The following is a 24,354-nucleotide window of genomic DNA, read 5'->3' as shown; positions in this document are numbered from 1 at the left end:
GTTTTAAGTTTTACCTAACAAAATCTAACCTTTTTGTTACGAGGTCTCTGTTTCTCAGGTGCTCCTGAAAATGTCGACGATAGTTGACTCATTGGAGTCTTGCCCTAAAAATAGTCGAAACACCCTTAATCTGTATTGATAATTTTTCAACGACTATAATACTCCTTTCAAACAATCCATATATTCCTACCTACTACTCCTACCCAGACTAAACTTGATAAATGAATTAGCGTTTGATTAACAGATGGGTATCGTTTTGTATAAACCAGCAATGATCATTTGGATTAGGATTCGTGGATCAAATTATTATCAATAAAAGCCCATTTAATGATTTTCAAGTGCTAATTCTTCAATATATTCAGGAATGTTTCGGTATTTTTATTATGGAAACAGAAATAATATTGAATCGTTTGATTTGGCAATCAATGGCTTGTGAAACTCTGTAAAATAATGATAAGATGTACCTTGGTGGCAAATTTGTAGGAGTATATGATCTTGTAATTTTCAGGACAATGGTCTCCTTTCAATTTAGATGGAAACAAGAAATATGATAGGGAATTTCTTATGGCAATTAGAGATCTTCCTACTGCAAGAGTGAAACCTCCGAACCTTCCTGAAACCTTGGAGTATTCAGAAGCAGCGCGACAGGTTAGTTTCTTTATTGGATTTATTTGGTATGATTTCCATTTTTAGAATTATTGATTTAGTGTTTTTTATGGGCTTTTGAGGTCTGAAAGTGAAGAAAACCAATTATTGAGGTGCCAACAATTTCGATAATTCCATTTTTATAATCATAACCGTAAGCATCGAATCTTTGATTATCATTGATCAAAACTCAAGGATCGATGTTCTTGGGAAAGAAACCTTAGTAGTTAGCCCTGATGGTAATATATATCAACATAACTGGCGACAAAATTATTGGCTTTTTAGCACTTCCAGACCATCAAACATATTCCAATGTTTCGCCAAGTATATGTCATCTTGGGGGTTCACTAAACAGCTTCATTACAATTTTTTGTCGAATTAAGTGAAGCCGGATGATTTAAAGAAATCTGTTGAGATGGCTGGCGTATGCTTGCTGTAACGTTAGAAAGAATAATCGTAAATGTTCACAATAAATTATTTCCAACGTGTCGCCAGTCATCCTCAAGGACCTCCTTGTTTTTCACTTAAAAATGAGATAAACTCTGACTAACGTATGCTTGCTGAAACGATGAAAGGAATCATTCAGAATGATAACAAGAAAGCTTGATACATTTTTTCATCATAAATTATTCAATGTTCTAGACGTAATTATAATATATATTTTTGTTATTTGTTTAAGCGAGCCATGGACAATCGCGATAATCGTTCCTCGAATATGATGGGCAAAGATTTTACCGCTCCCCCATTTATGCCTTTCGGTGGAAAGAATTCTTCAATGAAGGGATCTGTAAGTTGAAGTGTTTTTTACATACTAATTTTAAATTATTCTTATGAATTATTATATTTCAGACCATAACGAAGCATCCCAGCTTGAGTGGAAAGCTAGGTAATAAAGGAGGCAAATCAGTCAATGGGGGTAATAAAATTTCCATATCATTACGAGAGGACATCAAACTCCATGAAACAGAAAATGCTTGGAAGCCTGGCCGCTTAGCCAAGTCTGAAAATAAATCTGAAGAAGAGCGTAAAACTGAAGTAAGTTCTAAATTTTTAAATCATTATTTCATGTATTTTTTTCACTTCAACAATATATCATGTTGACTTTCAGGAATTGTACAAAAAAGTAAGAGGTGTTCTCAATAAATTGACCCCCCAAAAATTCGACACGCTTCTAAATCAAATTAAAGCTCTCAAAGTGGATAATTTTGAAAGATTACAAGGGGTCATAAATTTGGTTTTCGAGAAAGCTATCGATGAGCCTAACTTTGCTGTCGCTTATGCAAAAATGTGTATGGAAGTTGGTCTGATGCAGGTAAATACAAATTACGCCCTGGTTTTTTAGTTGAATCAATATTTCACATTATTGCGCTTATTGGTAAATCATCAATTATACTTATTTTAGGTAACTAAAATAAATGATGATGGAAAAGAAGAATTGGTGAACTTCCGTAAGCTTCTTATAACTCGCTGTCAAGAGGAATTTGAGAAGCAATCTAGAGATGAGTCTAAAACGGAAGATAAAATTAAAGAAATTCAACAATGTCAGGATCCTGTAAGTATATAGAAACTTTTCTTACATTCTAAACTCAAAAATTATGTTGCATAGGACAAAAAAAAAGAACTTGAGGAGGAATTAGAAGAAACTAGGAGAAGAATTCGTATGAGATCCGTGGGTAATGTGAGATTTATCGGTAAGTAATTGATGAAACAACTTTTGTAATTTGTAGATACGTACGCAGGCGATAGGTTAGGTCATAAATTCCGTTTTAAATAACTCGTTGCACATGAGGGGTAAAGTGTGAATCTGGGGTAACTGTGATCTGATCTTTAAAAATATTCACTTCTGTTGTCGCGACACGAGCCCGCGACCTATCAGCAGTGAACTCGATGATGAGATTTCTTATTGAGTTCACTGCTAAGCAGCCAAGCGGACATGGTACATGGACACTAGTATAATTATTCCAGCGCGAGACTTCTATCCATCAGTCAAGTGAATTTGATGATTTTTGATCTAAATAACAAAAATATTCAATCTGAAATTATGAAACCGTTATTGACAGTTTTCTTTTTCACACTTAACATTTGAGATCATTAGACGAGTTAATTTAATCGGAATTTTATAAATCTCATTCAAATATTTTGTATATATCAACAGATAGCTAATATACTTTTTTTCAGGGGAGCTTTTCAAGATAAACATGTTAACAGTAAATATAATGACTGTTTGTATGAGTGTATTACTTACACATAAAGATGAAGAAAGTTTAGAATGTCTATGTAGGTTGCTTACTACAATAGGCAGAAAGCTTGAAGAAAGTAAAGACATTTCAAGCTACTTTGATACAATGCAGAAAATTGTAGATGGTAAAGAAGTTAGCAGTCGTATCAGGTGAGATAAATTCAGTCACAATTTTATTCTTTTTTGACTGCCTCCATTGATATCCCAAAGCATTGGAACTTTTATCCAAGGGCCCGATTCTCAAATGTGTATGAATGCAATTCCATAGAAAAAATGTGACATTTCCTATGGAAATTTCAAATTCTATATTCTCGAAATAAAGTATGGGAACATATTCCTATACATTTCACAGGAACTGCTTCCAATGCTCATAAGAGATCATCTCGTCGTGACAACCATTTGGAAATCCTTATACTAAGTGCGAAAAATACACTCCGTCGCCTTTCTCTATTACTATCGTACTTTTTATCGAATCTTTTTTAGTAAACTTGATTAAAAAAACGATAGGAGTGGAGAGAGGCGACGGAGTGTATTTTTCGAACTTTTAGTATAAGTAAGTTGTCCATTTGTGAATGTACATGTAATACTATATCGTTACTAGTTACAGAACCTCTTTATGAGGTTTTGAAAGATCATATATTTTTGGTGGGTTACTGTTGTTAGGTTTCTAGAGATCTTGTTGAAGCAATAAATTCCAGTTTACCTACAAATTCTGTTTATTGTTGTTCATCATGTTTTCATCAAATATTTTCCATTCACTGATTCTTATCACCATCTTCTCTCGAAGATTGTGTTATCATCTCATTGTTTTTGGGTATGACTGAATTTGTTTTTTCATTTTCAGATTTATGCTGCAGGATGTCATAGATCTTAGGAAAAACAAATGGGTGCCACGTCGTCAAGATGCTGGTCCTAAAACAATTGATCAAATAGCGAGGGATGTTGCAACTGAGCAACTGAACTCTCAAATTATGAATTCTGTTCCTAGCACTCCCCGTAGAGATGATAGAGAAATGGGTAGAAGTAAAATGCGTAACAATCAAGATGAATGGAATAGTCATCAAAAGCCGTCATTTTTGACTGTAAACAAGGACAAGCTGAAGCATGGTGTGAGTAAAATTTGATTGTAGAATAGGTCAGAATTTTAGGAATTTTCACAAGTGATGCTCTATGAAAGTAGTGGCCTGACTTCTACTGAGGAAAATATAAACATATCTGATGACATGTAGTGATTTACACCAATTGAAAAATTCAAAGTGCTCCCATTCAAGTATTTTATTAATTTTCAGTTAACTGAGAACGAGACATTAGGACAGTCGGCCATGTTTCAAAAATGGAACAAAGGTTCCACCTTTAAACCTGCGCCAGTCTCGAACCAACATGTTACTAATACATCTAACAGATTTTCTTGTTTGGAAAATACTCATTTGATGGAAAATGATAAGAAGATTTCTGGTAAGTCCATTTTGCATAATTCGGGGATAATATAGCTTTTACTTCAAGGAAATATATATTCTTTCAATACCGTGCACTACCTAGGCAACCGGTTTATCTGTGTTAGATGAAGCGGTGTTCTGGTGGTGCTAAAGCAAAGTGTGTTTTAAAAATCTTTGTTATTGTTCAAAGATTTGTACGACTCATACATTCAAATCTTTTTTTGAGAAACAATGAATGATCTCTATTATGGAGTTTGAATAATTTGGTATAGATTTTAGGAGCTTAATTCCTCCTCCACTTGAAAGATGGAGTGTCAATCATGCGTCACTGACGGAATATGTTTGTTATTCCGCAGATGTGGAAGACATCTTTTTGATTAATTCATTTCTAATGTGGCTTTGACACTCGCAAGTAATACCTTCACTTGAAATTCATTATCTATTTGACAAGTCAACATATATAGGATATTGCAGATTGACCTCAAGTCGAGGGTCAAACAAACCATTTATGATCACAAACGTAAAATCTTACGAGTCAATATTGTCAATAATAGTTGGTTTCATATTGGATTTAATAACATACATTTTCTCTGAAAATTCACTAGGATTTATAAAAACCACTCAAAAGCACAAAAAAATAAACCTGAATAACACTTCAGTGTCAGGCAAAATCAGCTGATCTGACATGCCTATTATGTTACAAAAATCTGTGATAGATACATTTGCCACCAACAAAATTTGGTGACTTGGTATCTCTTTCTGTTTTTTCCTTCTCCTGAAACTCTTTCTTGTAGGTACATTTTCCTTTATCATAGAAAAGTTCTGGGCCAGGGAAAAATTTCCCAATTTCACTATCATTGCATGGAAGTGAATGTTTTCTCAATGCTCGTTTTCTTTATCGTTTCCTCGATGGGAAGATTAACCGATAGTCGGAGAGACACAAGGCTCTCTGATTCGTAATTCTCCCATCACGCGTACCTTCCCCGGATATTCTTAGGTTGGCCTCATGAGTTCATTAGCCCATAGGTTCACCTCCATCACAAGATGAAGAGGTGTGAGATTTATAATGATCTCTGGTGACCTGATTGGGCACGTGTTGGTACACCAATGCGCTTTAGTGTGACTACATCTAGACACAATGTCAACCTTTAAAATTTAATTTAATTTAAAAATATGCTTGATCTATTTTTGAGCTCTTGTAATACTGTTGTCCCAATACTTGATTCATCCATAAACATCAGGAAAGTTCATTATTTATTGGGAGAGCATATCTCGCCACCTAATTATATGTTGCATTCTATTGATCAAATTTTTTATGCTAGATCTATTTCCTCAGATTCTAAACCAAATTATCATGTATAACAGTGACATTGAACGATATTCAACTTGTTCAATATTTTTCCCAAAAATTTTCAAATGATGCTTATAGAAAGTAGTGGACTGAAACTCTTGAAGAAGTCTGAATTTAACTGACAATATTTTTTAACATTTTATCTTCCATTTAAATGAAAGAGTTACACTTACTGAGATCTCTCGTTTTCAGGTGGTAATGGCGGTGGTAGATACAAAGATTCAGCATACAATTCCAAGGGATCAAGCTTGGAACGTGGTAGCTATGGCAGACATAATTATGACAGCAGAGGAGGTTCTCGATCAGGTTCTCAGCATAGAATGAATGATGGTGCTGGTCCATCAGGGGTTAATATTCCAGGACCTAATTTGATGATATCACGTAGCTCCGCTCCTCCTCAGACTATACCTAAATCACCTACACCTCCTCCTACTGTAGTTGCTAACAAAATGACTGAAGATCAGTTGAAGAGATACTGCAAAAACTGCTGTGATGAATATATCAATGATAATTGCACATTTGAAGAATGTGAGAGTGACATTAGATCAAATGTTCCCCCAACATATATGGCCACAATGGTTTCCGATGCGTGAGTTCCTCATCATATTTAGATTTTTTTTTTTTTTTTGTATTTGTATTATTCATTTTTGCCCTTTCATCATTTGTCGGAACGGAACGCAGATCGAGGAGTGTCATAATTGTTATATCAACCATAAAAAAAGTCAGTCATCTCTTAGCATGGAAGTTGTTTGATGCTGCATAAATCCACGCATTAACATGAAAACGTCTCGATTATTACTATGTCGTATTTCGCGGGACAAGACTTCCTATCGTAGTAGGACTGAGTACAGCAACAACAGCGAGTTGGACCATTATGTGATTCAAAATAATCGAAGTATTCAGAACTTTGATAACAGTCTTTTTTTTGTAAACTAGTTTGCTTAGCATGTGTCATTTTTCAACTGTATAGGATACTCTAACCATTTGTCCTTGCCGTGGGGCCCAGAAACCCTCAAACCACTTATAAAGAGGCATTTCTTAATAAGTTTATAGTCTAATCACTCTAATCTATAGTCGATTAGAACATTTTTTCCAAAAACATGCTTTACCAAAACAGCATGAAAATCAATGGAGGGAAAAGCTTGTGTACCCCACAGCAACAAACACTTCAACTGATACTGACTTATAGAGATTTGATTCATTTCTTGTTTGTATTATTTTTAGTTGTTCCCTTGTATTCAAGTCAATTTTTTTTTTTTTTTTAGCATTTTGGATGTATTAGAAACATCTAAGGCGCCACGAATGAAATTAGGTCTTTTACTGGGAAAACTCTTAGTTAATGGCACAGTGCCATTACAGGAATTATGTAAAGCTCTGAAGGATATCTTCAGAGAAGTCGAAGATCTTATCATTGATATTCCTACGATATTCACTTGCCTTGCTGAAATTTTGGGTAAGTATTTTTTCTTGAGGCTAAAAATGTTTTATTTCTTTGTTGATAATCAATTTCCAATTACGAACTCTGAAAGAAATTATAATCATTCATATCCTCCGAAATTATCCAAAGTTTTGTTTTGGATTGTGTATTTTTCGTGGAACATATTTTTAGGTTTTTGTTGAAGATTGTTAGAAATTAAATTTATATAGACCATATTAGTGAGGTTATAATCACTCAGTTGGCGGGAGATCCATATTCAAATTTTTTTACATAGGAATCGACTTTAAGATGGAATATCGCTAGCTAGAAGTAAATGTTGATATAAAGGCATGCAAAATTGGGTGCCGCAATTATTAGAGGTTGTTTCCAAGTACATTTTACATCACAATATACTTATATATGTCCTAAAATCAAAATTGAACACATGATTATACGGAATACATCCGTATGTCGTAGATCATTTCTGCTATACTTCAATCAGGAACCGTAACAAGGAAAATGACATGCTTCAGAGGTTAGAAACGAAATGAAGCTACGACAAACTTCCATGGATCTTGCTGACCAATTTTATATTGATCCATTATTAAAAAAATATACCATTTTATTACGAAATTTTGTTTTCAACTTGTTAAGAAAGGATCATAGAACACATTCCAACAGAAATAAATCTTAAGAAATTCGCTAAAATATCCAAAAACAGTCGAGAAGTACGCGGCATTTTTAGTCCCATAAGAAATGCATAGGGAATTCAGGAACCAGATCCACGGATGGATCGCGATTCAAATTTCCCGCCTAACCTCACTAATATGGTCTATGGGGTTCTTCAAGTGACGTGGCATATAAAGGTATTGTTTCGCTTGTGCGTCGGACGCATGCAGCGATGCAGAAAGTGGCTGATGCGCTCATACAGAACTACGAAGAAGCGGGTTTACTTGTGCGTCGGACTGTAACGACGAAACGCTCGACGGCTTGGGGGACCAGTCTGTGCGACAGACGCAGCAGCCACTTCCTGCAGTCGCTGCACAAGCAAAACCATACCTTGAGCCGGTTTCAAGATAGTGAAATGAATTGGGATGTGAAACTCTGCACTCCCCAAGAAGCCCACAGTGTGTCCTTCTGAAATATTTTTAAGTTTGTGACGCTTCCAGTTAGAACAGAAATGAATTCCTAACTGCATTTCCTACTCGTTTTCACTTTTTTTTTTATTCAGACAAGAAATTTTAAATTTATTTAAAAATTTGGGATATTACAGAAAAATGCTGAGACGTACATTGTAGAATTCATTTCTTAATTAAATTTTCTTGTCATAAAATAAGTCTGGGAGGAGATATTGTCAAAGCTTTTAGGCAGCATAAGCGTCGAATATATGAGGTGGCAAAGTTGAAATTTGGATAGAGCAAAAGCTTTTCGAGGTTTGAACTTCCACTTATTCACTTCACTTAAGGAGGCACTAGTTTCAAAATTATTTCATTTGTTTATTAATCTTTGGATGAAGAAGATTTTTTTGAATACTTTTGTTCTTTCATAGATATTTTATGTTCTCTCGATGAATTATCTCATATTTTCTCGAATTTTTACCGGAAAAGTTGTATATCTTGACCACTTCTTGCAACAGATAAAAACAAATTATACCTTCGAAAATACAATATTCGAGACATTTGAATGAAAAAAATCTTGAAACAAGCGGGTAATGAAATTCAGTTTCGGTCTAAAATCTGAAAATTAAATAGGAGGATACACACTGAGCTCAAGCAAGTTGTATACAAGGTGAATGAAAAGTGTGGAAACCATAAATTCATTCCACGCACCGGTGGAAACTCGGAATCCTGATACTGGAGTCCGAGGAATTGAATAGGCTTATCAGATTTCTGGATCATATACAAGATTTTAAAAATTTCAAATGAAAACAGATTCGGATTCAGCGGGAAATTGTACATCCAAATTGGTTAGAAACAAAAAAACATTTCGTCCATTTTAGGGCCCTTTCCAGCTTTTTCGTTTAAAAAATCCTGGCAAAAATTGAATTTCTGATAATGAGGTCCTAAGTAATTTATCTCAAGGATACGATTAGGCCAAATCGATTTTGAGCTCGATGGGGCCTTAGACAAGATATGAGGCATAGCTTTATAAATTCAAATGCAAACCTATTATTTTATTGTAGATTCGGATTCATTGGGAAATTTTACATCCGAATCGTAAAATTTCCTTCTGAATCCGAATCTGCAATGAAATGGATGGGTTTGCATTTGAAAATTCGAAGTTGGGCCTCATATCTCGTCTGGGGCCCCAGCGGGCCCAAAGTCGGATGGGCCTAATCGATTCCCCAAGATATATTACTAAGGACATCTCTGTTATTATAATATATAAATTGATCAAATCGAATTTGTGTGTTTCGTAAAATAAATATATTTATATATTTCAAGCGCTTGTAGAAAAAAGATTGTTCCTAACTCTTGCAGAAAGTGTCTTGCCCGCACTCAACTAAATTGCCAAAACTCTGCTTGTTTTTAACCAATTAGGATGAAAAATTTTCCGCTGAATGGGAATCGTCAATTAAATAAAATGATGAGTTTGCACATGAAATTTCTAAGTTGTGCCAAAAATCTGATGAGCCCATTCGATTCCTCGGACTGTAGTATCATAATGCCGATTTTCCTTCCACCCGTGCGCATAATAAATTCACCGTTTCAAGACTTTAGAACCAGCCTGTATAGATTTAATATTTGGTTATTATTTTTTGTCCTATCTACTTGTTTTCTATAGGAACATTAATGGAATTTTTGAATTAATTGAAAATTGTTAATTTTTAAATAGTTATTGCATATATATTATCTGTTTCAGTGCCTATCATCATTGAGGGATCTTTGCCTCTAACAGATTTACAAAGAAGTTGTAGTTTACTGGCTGAGAATGCAATGGGCGAAAAAATGTTACTAGCTCTATTCAAACTCATTGTGTGTGAAAAGGGCCCTAATTACTTAAAAGAGCTATGGCAGTCGTCAAATTTGAAATTGACTGATTTCATGCCAGAAAACTGTGCAGAAAACTTCATTCAAGCTAATGTGAGTATAAAGATTAAGCGAATTGAAAGAAAGGTCATCGAATCGTTGAGAGTAATTTGTACTTCTAAATGTGGGCGATATTTTGGTTCATCTATATATATATATATATATATATATATATATATATATATATATATATATATATATATATATATATTTGTTCGACCGCATATACAGACCCAAAACGGTATACTCGACCGACTTTTCAGTCCAAAAGTGACGTTGTCAGACCCGGCTCCGGGTCTGGTAACGTTCGACCATAGAATCGTTATAAGGGGGCTTAGGGGATGCTAGGGGTGAATTTTCAGGTGGGTCTGAAAAGTCGGTTATACTCGTTATTATATACAGAAAACTTCAGAGTTTGGCCAGTGCGAGGGCGCTTCGAGCGACATGAACTTGATGTATATAATCCGCATAGTTGACCGACGCATCTAGTCCGAAAATTTGGCAACGCTGCAGTTGAAGAGCTTGAGAATTTATTTTGTCATCTTTTCGATTTATACACCTCAAATGTACTATAAGAAAACTTATACGATCCCGGTATGATGAACAGTCGTCATGAGAAATATTCAATGACAATATTTTGAATTGAATTGAAGTGGTGTTATTGGATTCTTTTCGTATACGAACTATAATAGCACACGTATGGAAACTTATACAAGCCCGATTAAGTGAAGTGAGTCGACCTAATTTCAGGAGCACTGGCATGTTTAGGATCCTATGCACAAAAATTGTATTTTCACCACACCCTACTTGACCCTCTGTCGTGTTTACGAATTTACGAATTTCCTGAACATCATTCTAGTTATATTTGGTTGACTTGACAGGAGCTCTTTTCCAGAAATTTTTCAGAAGATCAATATACAAAAGCAATGGAGATTTTTTACTCCTACCACAGTGATAAAAAGGTTTTTTCAGTATGAATTCCTTAAATTCTTGAAAAACTATTCTTGAAAAACTATTCTTGAAAACTCTATCTCTGGTACAAGTATTCTTCAGCAACTTCATTTTTGTTTGAATCATAGAGATGAAATATTGGAAATTACTCGAGTATCCCGAACTAACAATTGGAAATTTTCAGTTCAGGAGGTGGAAGGGTATTCCTCAGTCAAACTTTCAATTTAATCATTTATAAAAATACACATAAAAATCATTATCAATTCTGAGGACTTTCAGTTACACGATTGGTTTTCGCCTATAGGTACAAGTTAATTTACAGAGTGATGTGATACCTAATATAAGTTTAATATAGATATTTGAATTAGCTTGAGCTGAAATGAACAGATGATATAATATACCAAAATAAATCAAAACACCTCAAAACTGTCTCTCACCAATTTATTCTACAAGAACCACCAGTTTCGGGATGACTAATCGCATCCCATCTTCAGGTTTCAACACCAGAAACGCTGTTATGAGCCTCTGGACTTTAAAAACCTACTGGGATGTCAATAATTCTGGAAAAGACTATAGTGATTTTTCAAATTTTGACATTTGAATTGACATTTTCTGGAACTCATCTATGTCTTGAAATTTTTACTTCTCGTAACTGGTAAATTATTTCGCAACTGCTGCGATAAACTAAAATTAAATACCTTCAGTGACGACTGAGACGATTTAAAAGGAATCTGCGATTCCTCGCAGATGACTATTGACGTTTGACTATTGACGGCAGAGGGTAGAGTAGGGCAAAGACAATTAATTTTTTTTTTGGCGAAGATCTTGACTTGACACACACCATCGGACTTTTATAATTTTCCGTACGTTTGATAATCTAGTTTGTATACGGAAAGAATTCAATAACACCACTCAGATTCTATTCAAAATATTGTCATAACTTTTTCTTTCAAGGTGTTCCAGACATAAAAATACAAAAGTGTAAGGTCGGGGCTTCTTGTTGGCCATCTTACCGGACTGTACCTTCCAATCCATTACACCCCAAAATATTGATTGATTTGGTCAGTACATTCCGGCTATTATGAGCTGGACAGCCATTCATTGGAAACCAGACATTTTCTCCAATATGTCTGTCAAGATGCTTTGGATCAATCGGATCGGGAAATATTACTCGTCCGAAAAGTTCACCTCTCATGACTGCCAACCACACGTTGATCCTCAACCCATGTATGGAAAAGAGAAAACCCCCATGCGAACATGGTTTCTCATTTTCAACATGAGTTGAGGGTCAACGTAAGATGGCCACAAAGAGGCTCCGACCTTACGCCTTTGGATTTTTATGTCTGGAACACCTTGAAAGAAAAAGTTTATTAAATTAGTGTTCAGACTCGAGAGGTCCTGATCGAAAGAATAACATTGTGTTATGCTGAAATGCGTCAGAAACTTCGCAGGGTGGCAGATTCACTACAAAAACGATGTGTAAAATGTATTGAACAAGGCGGAGGACATTTCGAGCAATTATTACGAGTATAAGTACCAGTAGTAATTTGTTTTCTTTACATGTTTTCATAAAATCTATATCACTAAAATTTAGTTTATTCATTTGGGTTATTTGATTCTGCAGATAAATTCATGATTTCCATGTGAATTATTTTAATATTCAATCATAAGGAGCTTCAAAATAAATCAAATTAAGGTTTGGAATGTGTCGAGTTTTCCGTTGGTATCTTGTTAGCCATTATATTCATATGTTAACACTTTCTTCTTATATTTCACAACTGTAACCATCTCCCTGAATGCGTAGTGCGATCGACCTCGGTAAACGGTTTCAAAAACAGTTATGACAGGTAGAAGTCCTCTCTGTGAGGAACTGTGGTGTTATATCTAATTTTTTTTCTTTTTTGTATATGACATTTCAGTTTTGTATTTTTCGCTTTCATTTTCGTTTATCCACATGTATGCATGTATGTTAATCTATAACCTTCGAGTTTATAGGCTTGTCCTCTACTGGAAACAATTATGTAATAAATAAATATAATTGAAGAAGTAAAGCAGCAAGACTAAAAGCTTATATGTCATTCGGAAGCAATCTAAATGGGGTATTTTTTGTTGAAAAGAAAACATATCCATAATTAATAATTTTTCATTGATAAAACCATTAGAAAAATAGGTTTAATTTTGTTCAATTCAGAATCGTGATATTCATCCCATCCCCTTACCAAACCCGCAATAAGAAATTTTTTCGTACACACGAATTCTCATCATGAAGCAGATTTATTGCTGTTTCCAGATATGTGGTCAAATTCAATTAGGCTACAAGATAACTGTAGTGTGATTGATACCATTAGAAAAACTTGGAATATTTCGTGAAATCAAAAAATGTTATATTAAAGAATAACCGATAACATTTCGATGGTGTGTTATATGACATTTTTCGTTCCAAATCACTTGTATGATCCCATCATGAAGTTTGGCTCTTTTAAAAGTGGGCATGCGACACGCTGCATAAACAAATAATCAATTAGATTTCAACCTTGACAGTCGAAAATTAATTTTTCACCAGTATTCGATTGTAAAGCGCAGTATACTAGAGTTTCCTCTCCACATGCAGTATGTAGAATGTTTAGAACTTGGAGATAATAGGAACATAGGAACTACCCCTGCTTTTTTTCATCGAGGAATCATCTCCCTTAGTCCTTCGCATTTGTATAATATTAACTTTCCACAAAATATTTCTCCTGTCATGCCACAGGGCATAAAAATCGGAGAAACACAGTTTCAAAGTAAGGAATGGCCTGGACAATACCTATCCAATTAAATGAATTGGTCCAGGAGGCCCAACTGGGAACCATGACCTTATAGATTACCAGATCTGAACCTTCTATACAATTCTTTGTGGGTAAAATTGAAGGAGGTTTATGAGGAGAATATCCAGACGACGAGAAACCAATTGAATGCATTCAATTGAATGATGAATTTTTGTGATCTATTAAGAAACAATGGCAAAATGGATCGGAAGGCTTCATCTCATCGGAGAATTCAACGTGACAGATGTGTACAAACAAACGGTTCTCATTTCGCCAAACTTTCAAAATAATATTGACGGAATTTGAACGTCAGTAATCAATTTTTTCATTTTTGTTTGTGTTATTTCATTTCAGTGTTTCACATTAATGAATGATTGTACCTATCGAGCAAAGCTATTGCGATTACTCTGGTCGTTTTAGTTTGTTATGGAATATTTCAAATCTCATACCTATTCATTGACGGGATATTTATAGGAATGAATTAGATTTTTCTGTTTTTTATTTTAATTTGGAAAATACATTAGAGGAGGAATTCTGGGCTTGGCACGAACTTCTCTGGTCTAACTCTGGAATATTAAAATAATTCATATTTCTCTCTCTAGATCTCAATTTTTGTCAACAGTGTTTCAATAAATTTTGTTGATTTTTGTCTCATTTTTATGATAGTTGGAGTACTTGCACGAATTTCAGGAATCCCCTTGTAGATTTCAGAAGGAAGCTAAAAATTAATTTTTCATATTTTATTACAATCATTTTATGTATACAGGCCTCTCGAGGTTATGTTATTAATGGATCAAAATTTGAGAAGAATCTGTTAAAAAGGAATTCGCTTCATGAGAATATTGAGACAATACAAACTCACACATATATGAATTTCGACTACTTTTTCGCGTCATTTTATACATCGAAATTGTCGGCTCCAGTCCCGTCAAACTGGCAACAGCGCCGGGATCGTGAACGTTGGCCATATTTACCGCTGGAGTATATGTGGGATTGTAAAGTTGGTGCAATGTCTCGGGTTTGGAAAATATTATCGATTATGCTACTTTTTTAAATGAAGGAATTCTTTTCCCCTCTAAGTGTGCCTAAGGAGTTATAATTCTCATTAACGTTATTTCATCATATATACTCGAAGAAAACATTCGGATCATGTGGGTCTCAGGTCGCCTTAGAAACGTATCGGGACTGGAAACGTCTATTGGACAAATATATATATATATATATATATATATATATATATATATATTTTTTTTTTTTCCAGTGTTTTTGGTTATTTGGTGAAAGTACATATTCAGCAGTATAGCGCATCATTTCTTCCACACTAATTGAAAATCTAAAAAAATTCATTAAAAATGATAGCCTGCTTCAATAAACAAATAATAATTATATAACAGAGTAGTTGTAAAATAATACTTAGCATAGCCAAATAAACATTTTCATGGAACTTATCATGAAATTGTGTTGGGTGTATGCAAAATCAAATAAGGGTGGATTCGCTAACACCACAAGAACGAAATTGTTCAATGCGTGGAGTTTGATAGTAACCTCCCCACATTTCTTCTTTTTCTCACCATCTGGAAATGATTTCTGAAACAATAAAAAAACAGAGAACAAGAGAAATGAATAATGAAACAAAAATTATTGTACAGAGTTGTTTTCCTGTTACATTGTATGGAACTTCTCGTTTGCGCCATAATCTTCTGCTCATTTTGTGAATGCTAAATGTCGTAGTTGGAAATCCCTTCCATATTGAAAGTTTTGAAACTATTGAACAGAAGCAATATTTATTTCACCTTTTAAAGACAGATTTTATTTCTGTAATAATAAGGAAGAATTTTCTACACTTGATGATAGCTCATCGTAAATATTCATAGAAATTCCATAATATGATTTTGAGGCATTTTCATGAATATCAAATGTGTTTGTTATTTTGATTGCACATATAAATCAATTATTCACTTTCAAACAATGCACAGTTGTATTCAAAGATATTGTTGCAGTTTTGAAAAACTCCAACAAAGCGACGTCATATACGCGCATTTAATGAAATTCGTCTCATTCATGTGAAACAAATTATACTATAACAATTATACCTAACAATGAAATATCGTTACCTATACTTCATTCAACTTTATTTTAGCAGTCGGTTGGCCATGGAAATTTGACACATTTCACTCTGTATAGTACGAAAATGTGGGGTTATGAAGCTTGTCAAAACATTTTTGGGTTTTAAATCAACGCTATGTTGCCCGTTCTACGTAAAAGTTTCTGTTATTACGTACTTTATCACAATGTCGAATCTCTTCGGAAAATATGTGACGAACATAATTGAAGTTTATACAAAATGTTTGAAGGCATACCAAATCCAGTTATTTGCATGGAAAATACAAGAGATCAGTATAATATCATAATATGCACTAGCTTGAGGAGAGTTAATGTTCGTTATCTTCTTTGGCTTACATCATTTGTAGATTTCAAAAATATTAACCCATGAAATGCATATGATGCAGTGGTTGGTAATGGGTATCTCCCGAAGGAATTAACAGATAATTACAAGAATGTTAAATTTTTCAATAAAAATCATCTTGCATCAATATAAGTAAAAGGAGTTGAAGGAAGTTTCAAGTTAAGATGCAACTTCACCGTTGAACAAAAATTTCACATGAATAAACAGTAACAGGGCAACTTGCGCGTATTTGTGGCTATTCATCTTAATACATTGATGTAATTATAATAATTAGGTATTTATTAGTACCTTGAGACATTTACATTGTATAGGACAAGTCAAATGAAAAACAGAAAAATCCATTTTAGGGAACTCATTCTCCGATGACATTTATCGAGAATCCTGTGGTTAACTTTTCGCATTAATTCACTCAAACATAAAATTCTGAAATGCCACCACTTTTTTGGGTCTCCCAATAAAAGGAAATTCTTTGTCATACTCTTCAATCACAATCTTTCTGATTGTGGAAATATTCAGCTGAAATATAGGTCGTTTAGATTCAGATGAAACATTATATAAATTATCTTACATTGAATATGTTCACTACCGTCTGACGGATTGTGGATTTTAGAATATCAGGGTATAACTATTTGAATGAGCGGACCTGAATTCTAAATAGAACTTTCTGAAACCTTGTCTCTTTTTTCAATCACTTTCGGCATTTTCGAATTTTAGTAATAAAAATTGATATTAGTTGTGGCAACGGCGTTATGACATTAACGACATTTCATGAGTGCCAACCTAACTTCGTTCTAGTTACAAAAACTTGAGAAAATTATTTCATGGCCAACCGACTGCTAAAATAAATTTGAATGAAGTATACCTACCGTAATATTGTGATCTTCATAGTTAATTTCAAAACTGTCATAGGATAAACTGAGCTAATGCAGATTTGATCTGAAATTAATTTGGTCTGTCTTTCTTCCATTTGGTGTAGTTCTAAACTGCTCATCAAAAATGAAGTTATTAAATTTCAAACTTTCAGGAAATTTAATATTTGTAGGGAAGATATCGAATTGCTCTCGTATATTCATGTCGGGCTTGAATTGACTTGAGATCTCATTTCAGCTCTTTATTATGACTTCCTGATTGAAATGTTTTTATGTGGATGTCCACGTCAATTATCAGAACATATTATGACGGACGTATGAATGTCCGAAGGCTTTTTTTCTGCTCCCCCTATTCATAATTTCATTAATTTGCAGCAATTGGAATTCCTTATGGGCGGGACACCCGTACAAGGCAACTCTGAACTAAATTATGAACAAATAGAAAAGAAACTTCTTGAATTCTTCAATTCAAATACTCCATTTGATGATATCTGTATGTGGATTACGGTGAGTAAAATGAACTTTTTTTTTTTAACAATAAAGATGAATATATTGAACAATTTTATTTGTACATTTGTCAGATGGTAAATTGATAGTGATCCTTCCAGCTCAAAGTCATCTTCCGCTCGAATTTGAAAATACATGTAAGGAATCTTGGTTTGGAACTCATTAGCATTGATATGTGAAATTGCTTACTTCGAAAAAAAAATAATTATGTATACAACAATATAGTTGTCGGATGAGACTTGGCATACCTGATTAAGCATTTTCATGCAGTTTATCTTGAAATTGTGTTGGGGTATGCAAAATTGAATAAGGGTGGATTCGCTAACATCACAAGAACTAAATTGTTCAATGCGTGAAGTTTGATAGTAACCTCCCTACATTTTCGATTATGACTTGAGCACAAGTAGCCTTCTTCATATAGTATCTGAGGATTCTTTGGTCATTTCATATTCGATGAGTTTGAGGAATTGCTGCAGTTCAATCTGCTCTTCAGAATGAATTCCAACGTATATAGCACTTCATCATCATAAGATCATTGACCTTATATTTCAAATATACAGAATGCTGCTGAGCACAAAGATGTTGATACTAATTTATCGTATCTTGTTTCAGTTCGATTCAAATCGCAATCTTTCTGAAAGTCTAAAATCGAATCATTTACGGCAAGCACTTTCCATTTCTAAATCAACATGTGAAAGATTCTACTCAAATTTCAGTTTGAAAAAAAAAATCGATCCTTTGTTATTCGGGAACATTTGAATGTGAGAAATTTCGTGACCTAGAGTGTCTATCCTAGCGTATGGTCCGTATATACACATTTGGTAACCGAAAGTTACCAGAGCGGTTACTCTGGTGATAGATATTGGACCGAATTGTCAGGAATTCAACATATACGGACCGGACCGCCCACTTACTAACCAGAAGAAACTAAAGTGTATATACGGACCACAGCCCTAGTAATTTATGTAAATTCGACAACAGTGGAACTAATCAAGAAGATTTATAGACAATTCCTGTTGTAGCACTGGAGCAGATGTTGTTTAGTGAATATCCTCCAGATGCAGCTTATCTATCATCTAGTCTGAAAAAAGCTCAACAATTCCTATAGTTTCAATCACAGAGTTTTTTTGAGGTGTACTTATTTTGATCCCTCAATTTTTAGTCAAATTTTTCAAAGTGGTAAGGAGTTATCACATCTAAATAATCATTTATATTTTCTAACTGCCAATTCACAATGATGTTAATGGTTATGGTAATGTTAACGGTGAGCTACAATGTAAACGCTTAAATAATAATAAATAATAGAGCTACTACGATACTGTTCACATCACTGTTAATGTCAAGCGTAATGTTAATGATAATGATAAATATTTCTTAAATTTATTATTATTTAAGCGTTAACATCGTAGCTCACTTTTAACATTACCATTAACATCATTGTGAATTGGCAGTAACTAAGCAAACGTTGCCAGATTGTGAAAGTGATGTAGAACACTTCCGAAATTTTAATTTCCATTAGTACATACAGACAACATACAATATGTGAAAATGAAAAAATTCCTATATATTTGAGATATGAGGATTTCAATAATGATATAAAATTTAGAAAATCGACCAATTGTCATTTAATCAGACTTCATTGATGACAAAGGGACTACAAAACATATCTAATGTGATTGTCCTATGGGATTATTATATTGCACGTCAATTCCAAACGGAGTGGGAGTTGGTCGGCATCTAATCTTCTTTCTGGCGGTCGAGATAGCAAGTCAGCTATGATAATCATAATTTCAGCAGGTTATATACGTCTGACTTAATTCTTATTATGTCATTCATGCTTCACTATTAATTATAGGCCTTACCTTGTTTACACTGCTCAATTGAGTGGATAATCAGATGAACTCATCATCAAATCAACTCACCTAATTGAATTATCCAATTTCTTCTTCATTGATTTCAGTTGATTAATGTAATAATGTTAGATATCCCTTTTTCAGGCAAATGTTGGTAAAAAAGTGAAAGAAAACACTTTCATCAGAACCTTAGCTACAGCCATCTATAAATATTCTATTGTTCGGACTAAACTTAACACGGAACGCTTAAGCAAACAATGCAAACTATTCAACAAGTATGTAGATAACAATCCAACATATGAACTACAATGCTTGTATGCATTACAGTCTCTGGTTAACCATTTGGAACATCCACAAGGTGAGTGCTGTACATAATAGGAAAATGCCACAGTTCCAGCTCCAAGTATCTCACTCATCAATGAGTTATTTGGTGTTTTATGCTGTGAATATTAAAATGGTGTATTCCTGTTTTGTTTTCATAGTTCGATTTGAAAATTGAAATCAAAATTCACCTACAGTAATGTAATAATAACCTGTATTCGAAAATTCTTTTCATGCATCAGTAGCTACTAGATGTCACATATTTCAAAGATGTTACCATGTTTGAATGCTGATGCACATGTGTTTCTTATAAATTAATTTATATCATTTGTTTTCACAGGTTTATTGTTATCGATCCTAAACAAATTGAGTGAAGACTCAATTTTTGCACAAGAAAGTTTCTTATCCTGGGAAAGCAGTAAAGACCCAGCTGAGCAAGAAGGCAAAGGTAAGGAAATCAATGTATAGAATTGAAATGAGAATAATTTCCTCTTGATATCCTGCTGAATTTTCTATGAATAAATCTTGAAAATATGTAGAAATCTATGTGCATAATCGGTGCATGCATTCGGGAGTAAATTTTCAGAGAATTTTCGGCTGTTGCAAACGGGCTTTAGATAGTGCAATGTCAAATTTTTGTCGCGATTAACATTCCTAAATGTCCACCATGTCATTTGATCCGGCAAAAAAATATTCAATGATGCACTTGGGTTTTATTTTGTTTTGCGTTGATATCCCTCACAGATTACAGTTATCTGGAACCTCGATCAATAAACAAATGAACTGATATTTTTCCTGGCTTGGATGAGTACATATTTGTGATTCACACTTGAACTTTTGTTGTAAAAATAAATCTGCACCGCCAATAAATTTATTTCAGGGATGAATAAAATTCCAAATATGATTGCGAAAATGGTTTCTTCTGATCTCAGAAAATATGCATTTTAGAGCTACAATGTTATTCGCACACCTATATAATTTTTCTAAGTAGGTTACATCATTGCTATAAAAAAGGGGTTCTAGTTTGAAAAAATTGAGTTGTCACCTCCGCGTGAATGCCAGTTTTAATAACGATATTGTGTACCTTCGATATAGATTTGTCTCGCACTACTAATTTTAATTTTCACTATTGCGACAAAAACATTCTTATTCCTCACGGAAGCCCAAAAACGACAGTTTTCCCATGGAAGACCTTGAAATTATTCATGTATCAGCGGAGCTTCATATTCAAATTCATGTTGATAAACAATTTTCTGGCGACCTCTTGTCATCACCTTTTTCCGGCGAATTGCTGAATTGTACCTCATTGCTATATATTCTTGGATACATATATATTTTTTTCACCTAGGATAAACGTGCCTAACCAAGTTGTGCACTATAAGGCTATTATTCATGGCAACAGAGTAGGGGGTAACAACAACAACATACTGCTAGTATAACACGCTAAAAATAGCCTATTAACTACAATTCTGCTCTCGTAGATTCGAATTAGAGTAAGATATCTGCGCAATTATTCTTATAATTCGTAATTATGTTTTGCCATAGGATTCAGATGTTTTTGTTACTAAAATTCAAGTTTCACGGAGTTTTGGAATACGCCAACTAGGTCATCATCTGGTTATAATAATAATCCTTACTACATACCAAAAATATTGAAATAACACGAGGACTCTTTGGACCAATTGTTCTCTTCAATCGACGTTTTGTTCTATTTCTTTTTCACCTTTGTTTACTATTTGCAGGTGTTGCTTTGAATCAACTTCGCGCCTTTTTCACACAATTGAAAGAAAATGATGATGATGACGATGATTACGTGTCCACTGGTTCAGATGAAGCTTAGCAGTTTATGGCAGTGACAGTGGCCGCTTCGAATTAGTGCTACGCGAGTTGAAATTAAATTGCAAGTGACATTCGAGTGATTTAAAATGCTGGTGACTTTTCTAAAACTTAGATAAAAAATTTATACTGTTTATATTATATATACAAATTTAACATTGTAAGATATGCGCCATTGCTGACATGGTTATATAAAAATAGTACGGGCTATAAAGTGGATATTCTTTAAGTGCCCTCATGATCTTATGGACCTAAAAAATTTAAGTAGTAAGTGATTGTATGAAGTGAGAGAGACATTGATTATTCACACTTTTTAAACTAAAATTTCATTCAGAAAATACCCAGCGGGCAATGGAAATATTTTATACCAATTATTGTCTCATTATTTATATACATTTTATATCTCTATTTGATGATTTCTTTTTTTTATTGTTCATATCAAATTTTCCAAAAGTGAGCTGCTTTTTCAGTTTTTTCAAAATTCATAGAATCATAATGAAATTTCAATCAAATTTTCTACCAAGCAATGTTATTGGATGAACTATTTCCGATTCATTGCAGTTGAATATATCCCAACATCTTTATACCTTCAAAAGTGTTCTTTATTTCTTCTATTTGAAGTAGCTCAGTTTTGAAAAACCCAGAAACATTTTTTAATGATGCAATCCTTAAAACATAGCCCGCTGGGCCTGATATACTCCCGGACAAATTTTATCTAGTCGGACCGGGACGACTAATACCATGTTTTATGTTTGTTGAAAATTTGTTACAGCATCATTATGTTAAGTTATATATATACATATTATAGGTATAATTGTTCTGTATAATAAAATATACAGTTGCACATTTCAGTTTTGGATTTTGGTCATATCTTAGTATTTCAATTCGATAGAAACAAAAATTTCTTTCTTCATATAATTGAATCTAAAAGTAGTGGAGAAATGTTTTTTATTCAGTTTTTGTTTTGTTTTTTGGTCACAATATTCAATCAAGGTTTGACCAAAGGTAATATCGTCTAATTACACTATATTAATTTCCATCCAAAATACAACAAATTAGATTGATTTTGTAAATGAAACTTACGTTTTTCATACTGAAATAAAAAGATTACTATCGATGTTTTAATCTTAAAATTTGATAGCGTTTGTTTTGATATCACTTGAAATGCTATTGAGAATATTTCCCACTACTTCCACATTTTATTTTCACATAATTTCAACGAAAGCTTCACCACTTGCCACATCTTGGCAATTTTCTGTGGTATAAGTTGATATGTGATCAAACAATATTATCTGAAACTGCTTTTTGCAGCTGTCTAGTCCCGTCTTCGGTTTTTCGAAATATTGTATATATTTTTTATTTTCACAAAACATATACAGTATTTTTCTGACCATACATGTATATAAAACCTATAAAAAAAAAATACGAAAACTAATTATCGCCATATTTCTGGTTATAAATCTACTAAAATGCCGCCGTTTACGGAATGTAATTCGAAGTGAATTTTATAGAACCTGTCGCTTTGGTGCAGTTTATCTGTGATAAATCTACATTATTTGCGACGAGCGGAGATAATAGTTTGAAATGATCCCGAAGCAGGCAGTCATAATAATCAAGTAATTGAGGATCAACATTACTACTATGCAATCTTAATTATGACTGATAGTTAAAGTCTTCCTGACTTTTTTACCCTAACAAATCTTGACATCAAATCTGTGGAAACTTTTGTTTAGAATAATTCTTAGATAGCTTTCAAGTTAAGGAATGAATTTCTTTCAGGTGCGAGTAAGTTGGCGGTATTTAATTATTTTTGCAATAAATAACTTAATTTTTAATCAATATTGTTCACATGGCAATTTGGTTCATGAAGAATATTTGTAATATATTACATTATTATTTGAGTTCATTCGCCTAGAACTATCATGTTCATGCATACAATGTTAGAACTACTGAATATTTTGTTTTGAGAAGAATCCGATTATGATGATGTCTTTGAGTGGCTGTGATTTTAGTAATTTTTCCAGAATATATGGCTCTATTGTATCTTATTATTTGAATTGAAGGTGACAGTCCGCTGAATCGCTATTTATAATTGTATCTTTAATTTTTAAATAATTTGTAATATACAGAATTGTCTGCGAATTACAAGGACTTTGAACTTGAGCTGCTAAAATTTTCAGAATCCTGATTTTGTGAGGTGGAGTTCAAGGAATGATAAAAATGATTTGATTATGATTGATTGGTTTCCCACAATGTTGCAACAGATTCTGCCAAACTGTTATAGAACATTTATATTACCAACAAGAAATTAAAAACAAAAATTGCCAACACAAAATTTAGTTTCATTTGAAGCCTATCTATGGATACACTGTACATTAGGAAACATTTAATTTTTTATAAACTAATGACTTGAGCCGACACGGCTGTCAGTACGTGAAAAAATTCGAGTGCATCAGGGGAGAGGGGAAGCAATCTTTCTTGAATAAACTATATACACCCCAATCAAGAATGATTGACACCCCAGTAGTCGTAGTTTCAATCACTGAACTGTAATTTATAGACAACTCAGAAAATTACCTATTTGAAATGAAGAAATATTCAAATTACGAGCATATTAATGTAATTA

The 24,354-nt window shown here is 33.6% G+C and overlaps 1 protein-coding gene across 3 annotated transcripts in view; it reads left to right on the top strand.

Moving 5' to 3' along the window:
- The window catches only part of LOC123311455 (eukaryotic translation initiation factor 4 gamma 3-like), a 123,084-nt gene extending 99,021 nt beyond the window's left edge, over window positions 1-24,063 (top strand). For all 3 annotated transcript variants that reach the window (XM_044895441.1, XM_044895442.1, XM_044895440.1), the window contains 16 exons: window positions 509-648; window positions 1,325-1,432; window positions 1,495-1,680; window positions 1,754-1,957; window positions 2,048-2,197; window positions 2,252-2,336; window positions 2,824-3,034; window positions 3,729-3,993; window positions 4,174-4,339; window positions 5,864-6,260; window positions 6,937-7,124; window positions 9,951-10,171; window positions 17,587-17,718; window positions 19,716-19,929; window positions 20,233-20,340; window positions 21,635-24,063. In XM_044895441.1, coding sequence (XP_044751376.1) covers window positions 509-648; window positions 1,325-1,432; window positions 1,495-1,680; window positions 1,754-1,957; window positions 2,048-2,197; window positions 2,252-2,336; window positions 2,824-3,034; window positions 3,729-3,993; window positions 4,174-4,339; window positions 5,864-6,260; window positions 6,937-7,124; window positions 9,951-10,171; window positions 17,587-17,718; window positions 19,716-19,929; window positions 20,233-20,340; window positions 21,635-21,732 — 2,873 coding nt within the window. In that variant the 3' untranslated portion in view covers window positions 21,733-24,063. The remainder of the gene's footprint in view (window positions 1-508; window positions 649-1,324; window positions 1,433-1,494; window positions 1,681-1,753; window positions 1,958-2,047; window positions 2,198-2,251; window positions 2,337-2,823; window positions 3,035-3,728; window positions 3,994-4,173; window positions 4,340-5,863; window positions 6,261-6,936; window positions 7,125-9,950; window positions 10,172-17,586; window positions 17,719-19,715; window positions 19,930-20,232; window positions 20,341-21,634) is intronic.
- The last annotated feature ends 291 nt before the right edge of the window (window positions 24,064-24,354 follow it).

Source organism: Coccinella septempunctata, chromosome 4, assembly GCF_907165205.1.
Source record: "Coccinella septempunctata chromosome 4, icCocSept1.1, whole genome shotgun sequence".
Classification (NCBI taxonomy): domain Eukaryota; kingdom Metazoa; phylum Arthropoda; class Insecta; order Coleoptera; family Coccinellidae; genus Coccinella; species Coccinella septempunctata.
Note: the sequence above shows the minus strand (reverse complement) of the source record. Positions and strands in the feature narration are given on the sequence as shown.